Source organism: Schistocerca nitens, chromosome 6, assembly GCF_023898315.1.
Source record: "Schistocerca nitens isolate TAMUIC-IGC-003100 chromosome 6, iqSchNite1.1, whole genome shotgun sequence".
NCBI classification, from domain to species: Eukaryota; Metazoa; Arthropoda; class Insecta; order Orthoptera; family Acrididae; genus Schistocerca; species Schistocerca nitens.
In genome coordinates, this window is record NC_064619.1 from 454,892,623 (window position 1) to 454,905,278 (window position 12,656).

A 12,656-nucleotide genomic window follows, 5' to 3' on the forward strand; every position below is an offset into this window, starting at 1 on the left:
CTCCAATTAATATTGCATGACGGCAACTCTTCAGCTGATAATACTGTGATGATTCTGTTACTATTATTATTTTTGTCTGATTTAGATGGTATGGAATGTTGAACACTCTGGTCAGTACTGTATTTCTTACATTTCCATTTTATGGTGGTATTAACGAACTCCAGCTGGCAGAAAATTCAATAAGAGAATTTGTTTACTAGCCACAGTCAGAGACCTCATTTCCATAACCTCGGTACCAGTACTTGGCAGACCGTGACTCATTGTGATGATCTCTGGTAGGGGACTATACTTAACACTTTGACTGCTGGTCACAAGTTAACTCTTCGTTCTCCGTCACAATCCAGATGCTGCTGACAAGATCGTGTGCAGCCTCTGGATTTTCCTTAAGCACTGTTGATAAGTTAACTCAGGCTCCCTTGGCAATCCCTGTGCACTAAGGACAAGTATAGTTATGCCAACACTTGTGTACCTATGTGCTGTTTAAGAATTTATGCATACAGTGGGTTTTCTACCGCATATCTCAGTAGATTTTCACAGTCGTGGCCACTTGTTAAGGGTACATTGTCATGGTCTCATTCTGCTGTATTTTACATCTCACTGTTCATTAAGATTGGCATCATGGTATTTTCCTATCTACTCTACAAGAAACATAATAAGGCATAGTGGTTGCATTGAAAAATATCATGCAAATCCTCACCAAAAAGCGAAAATGAGAAAGAATTGCTGCACGTAATAACTCCTGCGGAGGTTTTGAAAGCGACAGTCTTAAGTAATCTTCAACAGCAGGTGCAATATTACAGTCATGTTTCAACAAGAGATGTAACAGACAGTTCACCGATTCCAAAGAATCTGAAAGTGATAATGATACACTTAGTAACAAAGCACAGTTTAATGAGAGATTTGAATGGAAGGAAAATTATTTTCTTCCACTTAAACATTTGATGATTAGCCCTTGGGACACAAGTGTCAACTAGGGAGTGACCCAAGCACTTGGTCATTCTTCCTATTATTTTTAAGAGGGAATGTGATGACATTTATAGCCATTCCATTTTATTTAGTCAAGGAAACTATTGCAGAATCACTGCATTTTTCATTATCAAAATGGAGAGACACAGGATATGAAAAAATTTTGTATTATGTACACTTAATTTCAAAAGTAAAATTTAAGCTATGAAATAATACTAATCACATGACAGAGATCTATGTCATATATTTCCAATGGACACGGAAGTTATCAGAAATTTAAGAAAGTCGTGCCAAATTTCGTAACAGGACGAGAGCTGTGCTGTAGATGTACTGTTTACATACTGTAGTAACCTGTTGGTTACTACACCTACCACAGCCGTAAGTTGGGCCACTATGGCAAGTGTAATGTGTTCCAGCATTGTATCTTTGCATGTGCGCTTGGGCCTCTGAGCCCTCAGTCATAAATGTCACTGTCAGTACCAAGTGTCAGGAGGATGCCATGGCCCACGATAAGGAAGTCCGTGAACATGCCATTCAGTTTGAGGACCTGACACTGAAACAGGTTTTGAATATTGCACCGTCATTCGAGGTTTCCAACACTGAGCACTGCCAGTTAGAGGCTCGGAGCGTTTACGCCAATGTTGACAGCACACCCTCCTGCCGCTTGGTACAGTGCACTGGAGGAGTAGGTGAACACAGTATAAACACGTTTACCAGGCCACTACAGGCAAACCCATTGTCGTCAGCACGGGCAGCACTTCCTGCCTGCCTGAAGAGGTGGGCCACTTACCACAAATGTAGAAAGAAAGGTTACATAGTAATGATATGCCAATCTCTAAAACTTCAGAGTTCTTGCAGAAACTGGTGGATGTGGATATTCGTAATGTTTTGTCACTGTGTTCTCTGTTGTCTGAAGGGTAAAACAAACTTTTCATTGAAGTTTGGGTGATGAATCAACCATTGTCCCTACAAGTTGATATGGAAGCCAGCAGGTCTCTACTCAACTCGCAGACAAACGACGGGCTCAGGTCCCCACGTTGGCATGCGTCTAGCATTGGTTGGTAAGCTATAACAAACAGCAGAGTGCTGAAAATTTATTTGGGTTGAATGCCTTCTATCACTGATGCAATGCATCTGGTGCCAGATTAAATTCCCTACCACAAATTGGATTCCTTGTGTTCTGAGTTTTTGGATCTGTTTGCCTCATGGTTAGGTTGTGCAAACAACTTCACGGCACCCTTAAGCTAAGCTTAAGGTTGCTAAGAGGGTGAGAACATTTCAATGTGAACACACAAGAACTACACAAATTGTCTGAGTACTCCACCCAGTGGCTTTTCAAACCCAACATTGCTAAAACGAAATGTTTCCATCTGTCAAATCAACTGGCTTCTGAAGTACTGCTATTTCTTTGTGTATAATCAAAGTTACACACTCACTTGAAACACAGTGCAGTTAACTAAAGTGATTTTATGACCGCCACTTCAACTTCATTTCCTGCAATGCTCTATTACATCAACAAACCACCACCAGCATGTAACATTCCACCTTCATTTAAAATAAAACACCTTCAACGCAAGAACCACCTCACTTCTCCTTAACCAAACCCAAACTGAAAAAGTTTTAAGTGAAAAATTTGAATTTGGCACTATCCTCAAAGCTGCTTCTCCAATCCACTGCAGCAGTACTTTTCTGTATCAACAGATGCCAGTACTGCATTTGGTTGCAAAATCGCCAAAATGGATGTTCATATTGGACAGTGTTTGTGGTAGAATTCTGGAATGCAGAAGGTGAAACACCCATTCATATTCATGAAAGCCTGAAAAATGTGTATAGTGCTGCAACAGTGGATACCAGCACTGTTAGATTATGGTTTTGTTGCTGTAAGAAAGCTGAAGGGCAGACACCATTGGCCGACGAAACGCGGAAGCAAGCCGGTGACTGCAGTGCCTCTATACAACAGGCAGTGATAACATTCATGGAGACTGCCGGGTGGCTGCAAATTATTTGTGTACCATTACCTCCCTCAGTAAAGGCACTGAGGTGACTAATTAGGAAAACACATTGGTCCTGCTTTTTGACCCAATTTCGAAGAGCAGTCAGTGGAATGGCATCACAGAAGCTCAAGGAGAAGAAAAAAGTTCAAAACTGATTGACGGGTATGTTACAGCCATAGTATTGTGCGATGCAGAGGTTGTGATTATGATTGATTTTTGGAGCAGGATTGCACAATAAATATGTCAGAACCCTCAAACAGCTTAAGGTCACTTGCTAGTGAATCTGCTTCAAAAATTCGAATTTTTTTTTTTTCATCTTAAATCAATATTTAGTTTTGTGAACAAAATGGTAGTTAAATGAATCGTTTCGGACATCAGGAACAACTTCAAAAATAAATTTAAATATATGTCGGTATGTGGCAACGACCGTGTTTCCACTGCAGTTGGATTTCAAACGGCGTCATTATTATGTTGCCAATTCGAAAAGATTCACTGCGTAATGGTTTTTTGAGTTGGCAGCCCTGTTAGCACACATGCTTTCCAATGCTACTGTGTTTTCCTTTGTATATATATGGTTTTCGAGAGTTGTTTGTGTTCAAACTTCTGTACGTTGTTGGTGCTGTGTCATTCTCAGAAGTAGTTATGCCTCCAAAAAAGTGTTTTTGGAACGGGAAAACTTAAGTTTTATGGTAATCGGTTTACTTCATTGGAAAGTAGAGACTGTGTAATTACATCCACAAACCAACTGGATGTTATGTCCGCTCTGCCAAGTGCCTCAAGACGGAAGCTAAAATATTTGAGTACCAGAGTGACATTTCTATAAAACATGATCAAAACAGTGTAACAGAATGTGTTTCCATAATTACTGAATTGAGTGCTTTATGTTCACTTCTAAAGAATGCTGCTGTATGTGCGCTTTGTGGAAAAGCTGGTATTAAAATCGCCGAAGATTTTGAGAGTAGGAAAGGTGTGGCTTATAAGTTACAAGTGTTTTGCGATTTCTGTGGGGTAACTAAAACTGGTTATTCTTCTGGATTGTGCAAAGGAAGAGTTTATAACACAAATATCAGACTTGCATATGGAATGAGGTGTATTGGGAAGGGTAGAAAGGCAGCTCAAACATTTTGTGCTATCATGAATTTGCCCCCACCTACATGATTTGAGAAGTACACACAGTTACTTCTTTAAAGTCTTTGTCAAGTGAGTTCTGTGTCAATGAAGAAAGCAGTAGAAGAAACTGTGTTATGCAATGAAGGTGACACTGACATAGCTGCAGCCCATGATGGGACATGGCGGAAGTGTGGTCACTTATCACTAAATGGTGTTGTCACTGCAACATCCTTAGAAAATGGAAAGGTGATTGACCGGAAGTGTGGTCACTTATCACTAAATGGTGTTGTCACTGCAACATCCTTAGAAAATGGAAAGGTGATTGACATAGAATGTATGACAAAGTACTGCCATGGTTGCAACAGAAATAACCAGGATTATGTTTGTGTCCAGAATTTTTCTGGCTACAATGGTAGAATGGAATCAGAGGGAGTTATCAGAATATTTAAAAGGTCAGGAGAGAATTATGGTGTACGGTATGTGAAGTACCTGGGAGATGGAGACTCCAAAGGGTTTGCAAATGTGGTGGAAAATATGCCTTATGGAAGAACTGTAAAAATTGAAAATTTACAGTTTGTTGGCCATGCCAAAAAGAGGATGGGCACACGTTTACATAAGTTAATAACGATACGAGGGGGAAAAAGCTCAGTGATGGGAACCCAATTGATGGTTGGGGTCGTCTTACTAAGGAAGAGGTGGACAAACTGCAGCTCTATTATGGTTTAACCATAAGAAGCAATCAAGATAATATTGAGGCAATGAAGAAATCAGTATGGGCTACCTTTTTCCATAAAGCTTCTACGGATGACCATCCACAGCATGCTCTCTGCGACAGTGGTGTAGACATATGGTGTGGATACAAAAAAGCAATAGCAAATGGTGAGACTTATGCACACCATCATTCCCTGCCATTTGAGGTATTGGAAGCAATGTACAGGGACCTAAGTGACACTATACTATTGTCACGGCACTTACATGGAAAGACACAAAATGTTAATGAATGTTTCAACCATGTGATATGGGAACGCCTGCCTAAAACTGTGTTTGTTTGTTTGTTTGTTTCAATACCATGATATTAGGTGTATTAGATGCAGTTATTTGCTTTAATGATGGGGCAGTTAGCAGATGTGATGTTTTAGAATTGTTTGGACTAACTCCTGGTTTCAATACGAGACAAGCACTGATGGAAATTGATTCCTTGAGAGTGGCCGAAGGCGAAAAATGGGTTCTTGAGGTAACTAAAGAGGCCAGAATAGCAAATAGGAGCAAGAAAAGTAAGATAAGAAGATGAGGAACACACAAACCAAGAATATTATGTAACTGTAGGGTTTTAAGAACAACAGAGGTGAGGAACAGAAAAAATGTACCTTTTAACTGAATTTCCCAAGAATCAAATTTTCTGACATGTTTATTTTATGCAAAAAAAAAAAAAAAAATTTTTTTTGAGCTAGAGGTCTGAAATTTTTTTTATTTCAGGCAACCATTTGGAGAAAAGTAGACTACAGACACCAGCTTACTATCACCAGGAGGAAAAAATATACCCTACCTTAATTTTGACTGTCTAATTTATTTATTTATAGTGTAATAACTCTTGATTGAAATCATTTGATTGTACTCTACTGTTTAGATAACAATGTCATAAATGTGTGCAAAAAGTTTTAAGCATCTAAGAAAAGTAGTTAATAAGTCTATAGGCCTCAAACAGACTGGTAAGAAAAATTTTAAATTACAGACCGACATAAATGTTTCTATAATAAAGTTTATACGAAAGCTGTTCTGATTATTCTTATACCAAAATCTTCGTCCTTAAAACACTTTCATTGTCCTAAAATTTCTTTGTATACAGAGTTCACATTATGTAGTTAGACCCTCATAAACTTTATGAAGATTCTTACTGATATTCCAGCCATTCTCTGGCAAGTTACCTAAAGGCAAGCCATCATCAGCACGTTCACCCAACAAAGCTACAGTGGATGATGATCTTTTGCACTACAATGCAAGACCACACACCAGTTGTTACAGCACTGAAGATATTGTGAAAACTTGATAAGTTTTACCACATCCCCCATACAATCCTCACATGTAGTTTCTGTGGCTATGCCACAACAAGCAATTTAGTTTTGCTTTGCTCTTCTGACAGGCACGACAACCACTGGGCATAGATGACATAGTAACCTTAGATGCCCTCAGAATAGATGAGAAAATAAGAAAATATATATTTTATAAACATAACAATCAATTCCCTTTAATAAATACAAGCTGACCTAAGTAATTCTTTGAGGACTCCTCATTGACCCATCATTTGGCAGTGAGTTCCTATAATAAAGATCACAGTTTGTAGTAATTCACGGAAAGACATTGAATAAACATGAGAAATACGGTGTTCCCCAAGGAAGTGTCATAGGCACTTTGCTGTCCCTGAGCAGCCCTCTTCGATTGTTTGCAGATGATGCTGTCATTTACTGTCTTTTAAAGTTATCATATGGTCAAAATCAATTGCAGAATGACTTGGACACAACATCTATACAGTATGAAAAGCGGCAATTGATTCTAAATAATGAATAGTGTGGGGTAATCCACATGAGTACTGAGAGGAATCCGTTAATTTTCAGTTACATGATAAATCGCACAAATCCAAATACTGTGAATTCATCTAAATACTTAGGGATAACAATTACAAATAACATAAATTGGAAAGACTGCATAGATAATGTTGTGGGCAGAGTGATCCAAGGACCGATTTATTGACAGAACACTTAGAAAATGCAACAGATCTACTAAAGAGGGAGCCTACACTTGTGAATGCTCTTCTGGTGTATTGCTGCACAGTACGGAATCCTGTCAGAGAGGGCTGGACAGGGAAAAAGTTTGAAGAAGGGCAGCTCATTTAGTGTTATCACAAAATGTGGCAATTTAAATCCTGGCGGTGGAAAAAATTTTCCACTGCCAGTATTTTGTGCAAAGGGAGGAGAGGAGGTGGTGTAAAGTTCCTCATTGCCAGACTTGCCTCTCCGCAGTCTCTCATGAAATGAGGACTTGTGAAACTGTTGTTGGTGATCTGTCCATCGCATGGGGTACTGTTCGCAAGGAGTAGGCTATGTGCCAGCACCGGATTTCACCTTATCCCTTCTCTTACAATAATAATAATAATAATAATAATAATAATAATAATAATAATAATACAACACACACACACACACACACATACACACACTCACTCTCTCTCACTCACTATGCACACACATGCACAAAATCCATACATGTACTATTACAAATAGTGTGTAATCAAAAATGTTGTAAGTAAACAGACATGTTAAATTGCGTGACCATTCAGGATAATAATAATAATAATAATAATAATAATAATAGCTGTGGAATATGTTTCATTCTCATTATACCCATTATTTCAGATTTTAGTGGCAATTAAAAATTATGTTTATGACCAAGTGAAATACAAGTGCCACTAAACTTTCTGATTCACATGAATATGTTGAACAAATGTCTTACAAATTACCCGACAAAATGCAAAACAGGTATTCGTAGGAGTTTACAGCTATATGTGATTCTGGTCTGTTATCTGGTTGCTATTTTGTGCAGGTCACTACTTCAAGTAAATATAGTAATGTTTTGATTGTTTTGGGTGGAAGTAATTGTGACTTCGATAGAGATGTGAACATCTGCTGCTACTGCCCAGGTTTTCAACTGTCCTATCAATTTAAATAAGCCCTCATACTGCTGTGACAGATTTTCAGTTAGAATAACCAAGAATTCATCCTAGGTTCTCAACATACCAGTTTCAACTGCTGTCTTGCGAATATGCAAATGCAGGGTGTGTGAAGACAAACAACGTATGCTAGACTTCCCATGTCTACTGATTTAGACAGTGGCACACCATACACAGCAAATGTGCACATGGTACAACAGTGAACCAGTGTAGGTATGTCCTAGGTCTGAATATCAAACAACAGTAGAATTTCATTTATAGAAAACAAATTTACATTAGGTTACATGAGATATTTGGAGGAGGCTATTAAAAACCAAAATTATTTGAATAGAAGGAAGTAAATAAGGCAGAGTGCAAAGGAAAAATGGACCAGAGCAGAAATGATGAGGTCATGGTAGGAGGAATAATATAGTGACAGGACTTCTGGATGGAAACAAAGCACTGAAAATGTGTAGGAGGAGGAAGTCGCAAAAAGGGAATACTCAAGAAAGAGGAATCTAAATACAAAGAGGAGGAATTTTATGGAGAAAAAGTAAAGGAACATTCTATAAATGTCTAGTTCATTCAAGATGGAGCACATGCTCTTAACTCACCAAGGATGGGAAATGAACTTCGCCACGTTCTTTTCAAAGAACCAAATTGGCATTTGATTTCTAAATCTTAACCAGATGCCATCTCATTCCTTAGGACATAAAGGAGCTGCAACTAAACTGCTAATGGGACTATAATAAATTTATAATACAGCTGTAAATACAACTAGAGTATCCATCTGACACACTAAGTGCTTTAGGAAAATAGCAGGGTGTGGGGAAATTGTCAGCAGTGTATCAAAGAAAACTTGTAAGATTTGAAGAAAGAGATTATGTGTTTTAGGAAAGAAATAAAGAACAGATTTGAAATCTGTGGATGAGTTTATCCCAAAATAAAACCTTTTGGGGAACAAAGCGGAAAGTGAAGTAAACAGTGATATGGGTACGTCGAATAGTGACATAGCTAGCTGAAACAGGTTTACAATTAAACACAAAAAATATTTGAAGAGAAGAACATTAAGGTAGATCAGATTGAATTTAATAGATAAATAAAAGGTAACACAGAAAATAAGAAGAAGAACTGGGGAGGAAGACAAAGAAATACACCAACAAAAAAATGGGTAGATTTCAGAGAAGCTTGTATAGTAGAGTTACGGAAGAAACAAGTTCTATAGAAAAATTTATTCTGTTGAAAGCTCATTAGAAGGAATGACAGCAATCCTCATGAGATTGTTAGCCATTTTCCGAGTTGTGTCTTCAAATGATGTTACCAGGTACACAGCTTAAACAGTGAGATTGTTGCAAATCCTTACACAGTAACAAGTCACATTTTCGGGGGTGGGGGATACACATGGCAAAAAGGAGAGAAATAGAAATAATCCATACTAAACAGACTTCAAATGTCAAATTAGTACCTAAACAGGAAACTTCTTCCTGTGATTATTTTTGTTTACAGGGTTTAGCGTGCTTAACATCTTTGTCTTTAAGCAATTATGAATGTTTATAAGCATCTACATACCAGAAGCTAGTATTCTTGTGTAGTAGACAAAAGTTGAAGTAGTATAAATTTCTTTTATTAGAAAATACACACGAGAGACAATGAATTCAGAAAAATTACAATATATTCTGTAGTTTCTTGTCCAGCTGACAAAACTTAATAGCACTAGAATTACTTGTGGCAAAATAGACATATTAAAGTGCATAAGCTCCAATTTTCAACACAATTAAGTTTTCTATGAATGAAATGTGAAATCTTATGCTCAGATGTTTTTGAAAGATAAATCTTCTGACATATAGTCTGCTATTTTTGGAAAAACATTCCACTTACAAAAAAAGTACAGTTTTATTATGTAAGCAGCAGACAATTGTGTGACCAATTTTCAAACACTTAACACATTAGAACAAAGGTATTGCAGGTTTTTGCGTTTGGGTATCACATGACAATTAGGACATTTCAGGAAATTGCCTGCAAATAGTCAAGCTAAGCTGAGCTTTATGGAACCAGCAATCATTAACAAAGGTCTTGACAAATTATCTGAATCATAAAATGCGGTCCTTCTGGTAGATTTTATTATTCCTATTAAGTTGCACATAATGTTGAAACACATTTTTGTCTGATATCTTTTTTCCCTCTTATGATTCTGTAACACTTGTAAGAGAGTGCCAACTCTCCATTTGTTTTAAAATTATAATGTTATTATTTAAGTCTTTCATGTTAAAATTTCCAACCCTTTCCATGGCACCTTACTGTGCCAATCTCGTAATCAATCTGGTGATGAATTCCACATTGCTGTTTCAACATTATCGGCATGCACCTCTGCTTAACAAAAGCTAATATGGGACACAAATTTTTGAACAGAAGTTCATTAATCATTTTATAATAAATTTCTTGTAAAAACTCATTTTCAGTTATGAACTACTTGGCAGCTGCCATTCTTCATTAAAACTTCCCATCACCAATATTTCTCGAGGTTTGGAACGAGAGCCTGAAACATATAACATCAATTCTGAACTATTTTTTCACAAGGTGATATTTACATTTAGATATCTTGGCAGAAATTTATTTTGGAGCAACTAGCAACTGCAATGAACACTTGAGATCTGCTTGAACCATTTGAAATCATGAAATATGACAATTTACATATGATTATCACAAAATTGAAACCTGTTTTTAAATATTTGACAAGACAAATATCCTAATGATTTTCAAAAATATAACTGGCATAAAATTCTATTACTTACATGGTGATTTTTGACAACAAACAACAGCGAGAGAGAGGGGGAGGGGGAGAGGGAGGGGGAAGGAAGAGGGCGGGGAAGAGGGAGGGGAAAGTAAGAAGGAGGAGGAGAGGGAGGGAGGAGAATGTTCTGAGGAAGGAAATTATCAGAAAGCTTAGCTACGCATTCATTGAGCTTGTCTACTGCTTAATACCTCAAATCTACATCTACACGCAAACCATTGTGGGGTGCGTTGCAGAGGGTACATCCCATTATACAAGTTATTAGTATTTCTTGCTGTTCCATTCACATACTGAGTGTGGGAAGAATGATGTGTGTGCAGAAATTATACTAATCTTATCTTCATGATCCCTATGTGAGCAACACATAGGGGTTTGTAGAGTAATCATTTCAAGCTGGTTCTTGAAAATTTATATGATCAGTGGTTACCTTTACTATGTGGGAACTATAACATGGCACATGAACTCCCTAATTCGAATAGGCAGCAGTCAGGAGACTTCAGGCCATAGTTATTTGCAAATGTTCGTCATCAACTGTGCAGTGTACCAGTAGCTGGTGTTGACTCCATTGTTGTCTGCTTTGGTGCTAACTACACTATAACTGTATCTTTTGCTATGTTATTTTCATTGTGATTTTTTTCCAAACACGAGTGACTGAGGTGCGGGTGCTGGCCCATCACAGGTGGTACTTTCTGCTTCAGTTCAAAAAAGGAAGCTGTTTATCAGGAACTTGTGGAAGATCATAACATAGATTTATGTTGTCTGCACTGCGTACGTGACAATACATGGATGCAGAGTTTGAACCCCCACATCCCACCTTTCCTCGCAGAAAACCAATCCACTCGCCCTGTTCACTGCATCCCCTCTTGCCAGGTATTAAGTTATAATTCATGACCAGTACTCTTTCCATTGTTTACATTCCTCCTACCACTCTGCAGTATCATATTGCTCCTAGAATAATTTACATTTCGTTACTCATGAACACTAACATGGAGCTCAACATGGAGCTCTTCTAAACACAAGAATTAGTCATTCTACAATAATTACCCATGGATAAATATACTGCCCTAAAAGCAGGTCACAGATTAGGAGAGGAACAGAATTATTCTATATTTGGCAAGAATGGTTACAATACAATGTAATACTCACAGTAGTTGTCAAGCTGTATTAATAGTAGATATCTAATCGCCTCCCTTATCCTCATTTCATTCCCACCCTCCTCTCTGCAAATGCCTTCTTTTCTGTTCTTCCTCTCCTCACAGTCGACTCCTCCACATCACTGTGTATCACACACAACTCCCCTGGCTGCCCCACAGTTAGCTCATCAGTGCCACACTCCTACCTTATGTCTTTTTTTTTTTTTCTAGGTGCAAAAACTGAGGTAATAAGAGCACATTAGAACACTAATAAGAAAAAGAAAATAAAAGAGACTACACGTTAAGCCCAACTGATAGAAGGAAAAAGCTAAAAATAAGGGCTTCCTCTTGACGAAAGATTCACGAAATATGCTATAGATACAGAGCTGATGTCCCAAACCACAGATTAAATGTCCCTCACCATACTGCTGTGATGGATAAAAAGTAAAATGCGGTAGACACCCCACACTTTGTTTGCAAGAACAGCCAATAATGTAGATGGCAAACATATAATAATCGGTTAGAAAAGGGCACTCAGTCAGGAAATGGCGAACTGTCAAAGGTTGATAATGAGCACAAAGTGACGACAGATTGCCACTTAACAAATAGCGATGGCTAAAAGGACAGCACTCCATACACAACTTAGCTAAAATGATCCCCTCATGGCAAGAAGGCTGAAAGGAGGTCAGCCAGGCCACTGGGAGAGGTTTAATTCCCTGGAGCTTGTTCCCGTGAAGAGAAGTCCGGTGGTGATGCCAAAGTGACACCACCTGCTGACAGACAGCAACACGGAGATCATCCGAAGGTTTGGAAGAGCTAGCACCATAAGACCGATGTGACCAGGAACACACATGAGCATCACAGTGGCTTCCTCATCACCAAGCAAGTGGAAGCTTGCACTAAGGGATGGACTATGAACAACATACAGAGGTTCTGAAGGGCAGTGAGAGTATCTGAGT

At 38.1% G+C, this 12,656-nt stretch overlaps 1 protein-coding gene across 3 annotated transcripts in view; it reads right to left on the bottom strand.

Moving 5' to 3' along the window:
• Positions 1-9,381: 9,381 nt before the first annotated feature.
• The window catches only part of LOC126262418 (phospholipid hydroperoxide glutathione peroxidase-like), a 50,115-nt gene continuing 46,840 nt past the window's right edge, over positions 9,382-12,656 (bottom strand). For all 3 annotated transcript variants that reach the window (XM_049959052.1, XM_049959051.1, XM_049959050.1), the window contains one exon: positions 9,382-10,309. In XM_049959052.1, the coding sequence (XP_049815009.1) occupies positions 10,277-10,309 (33 nt within the window). In that variant the 3' untranslated portion in view covers positions 9,382-10,276. The remainder of the gene's footprint in view (positions 10,310-12,656) is intronic.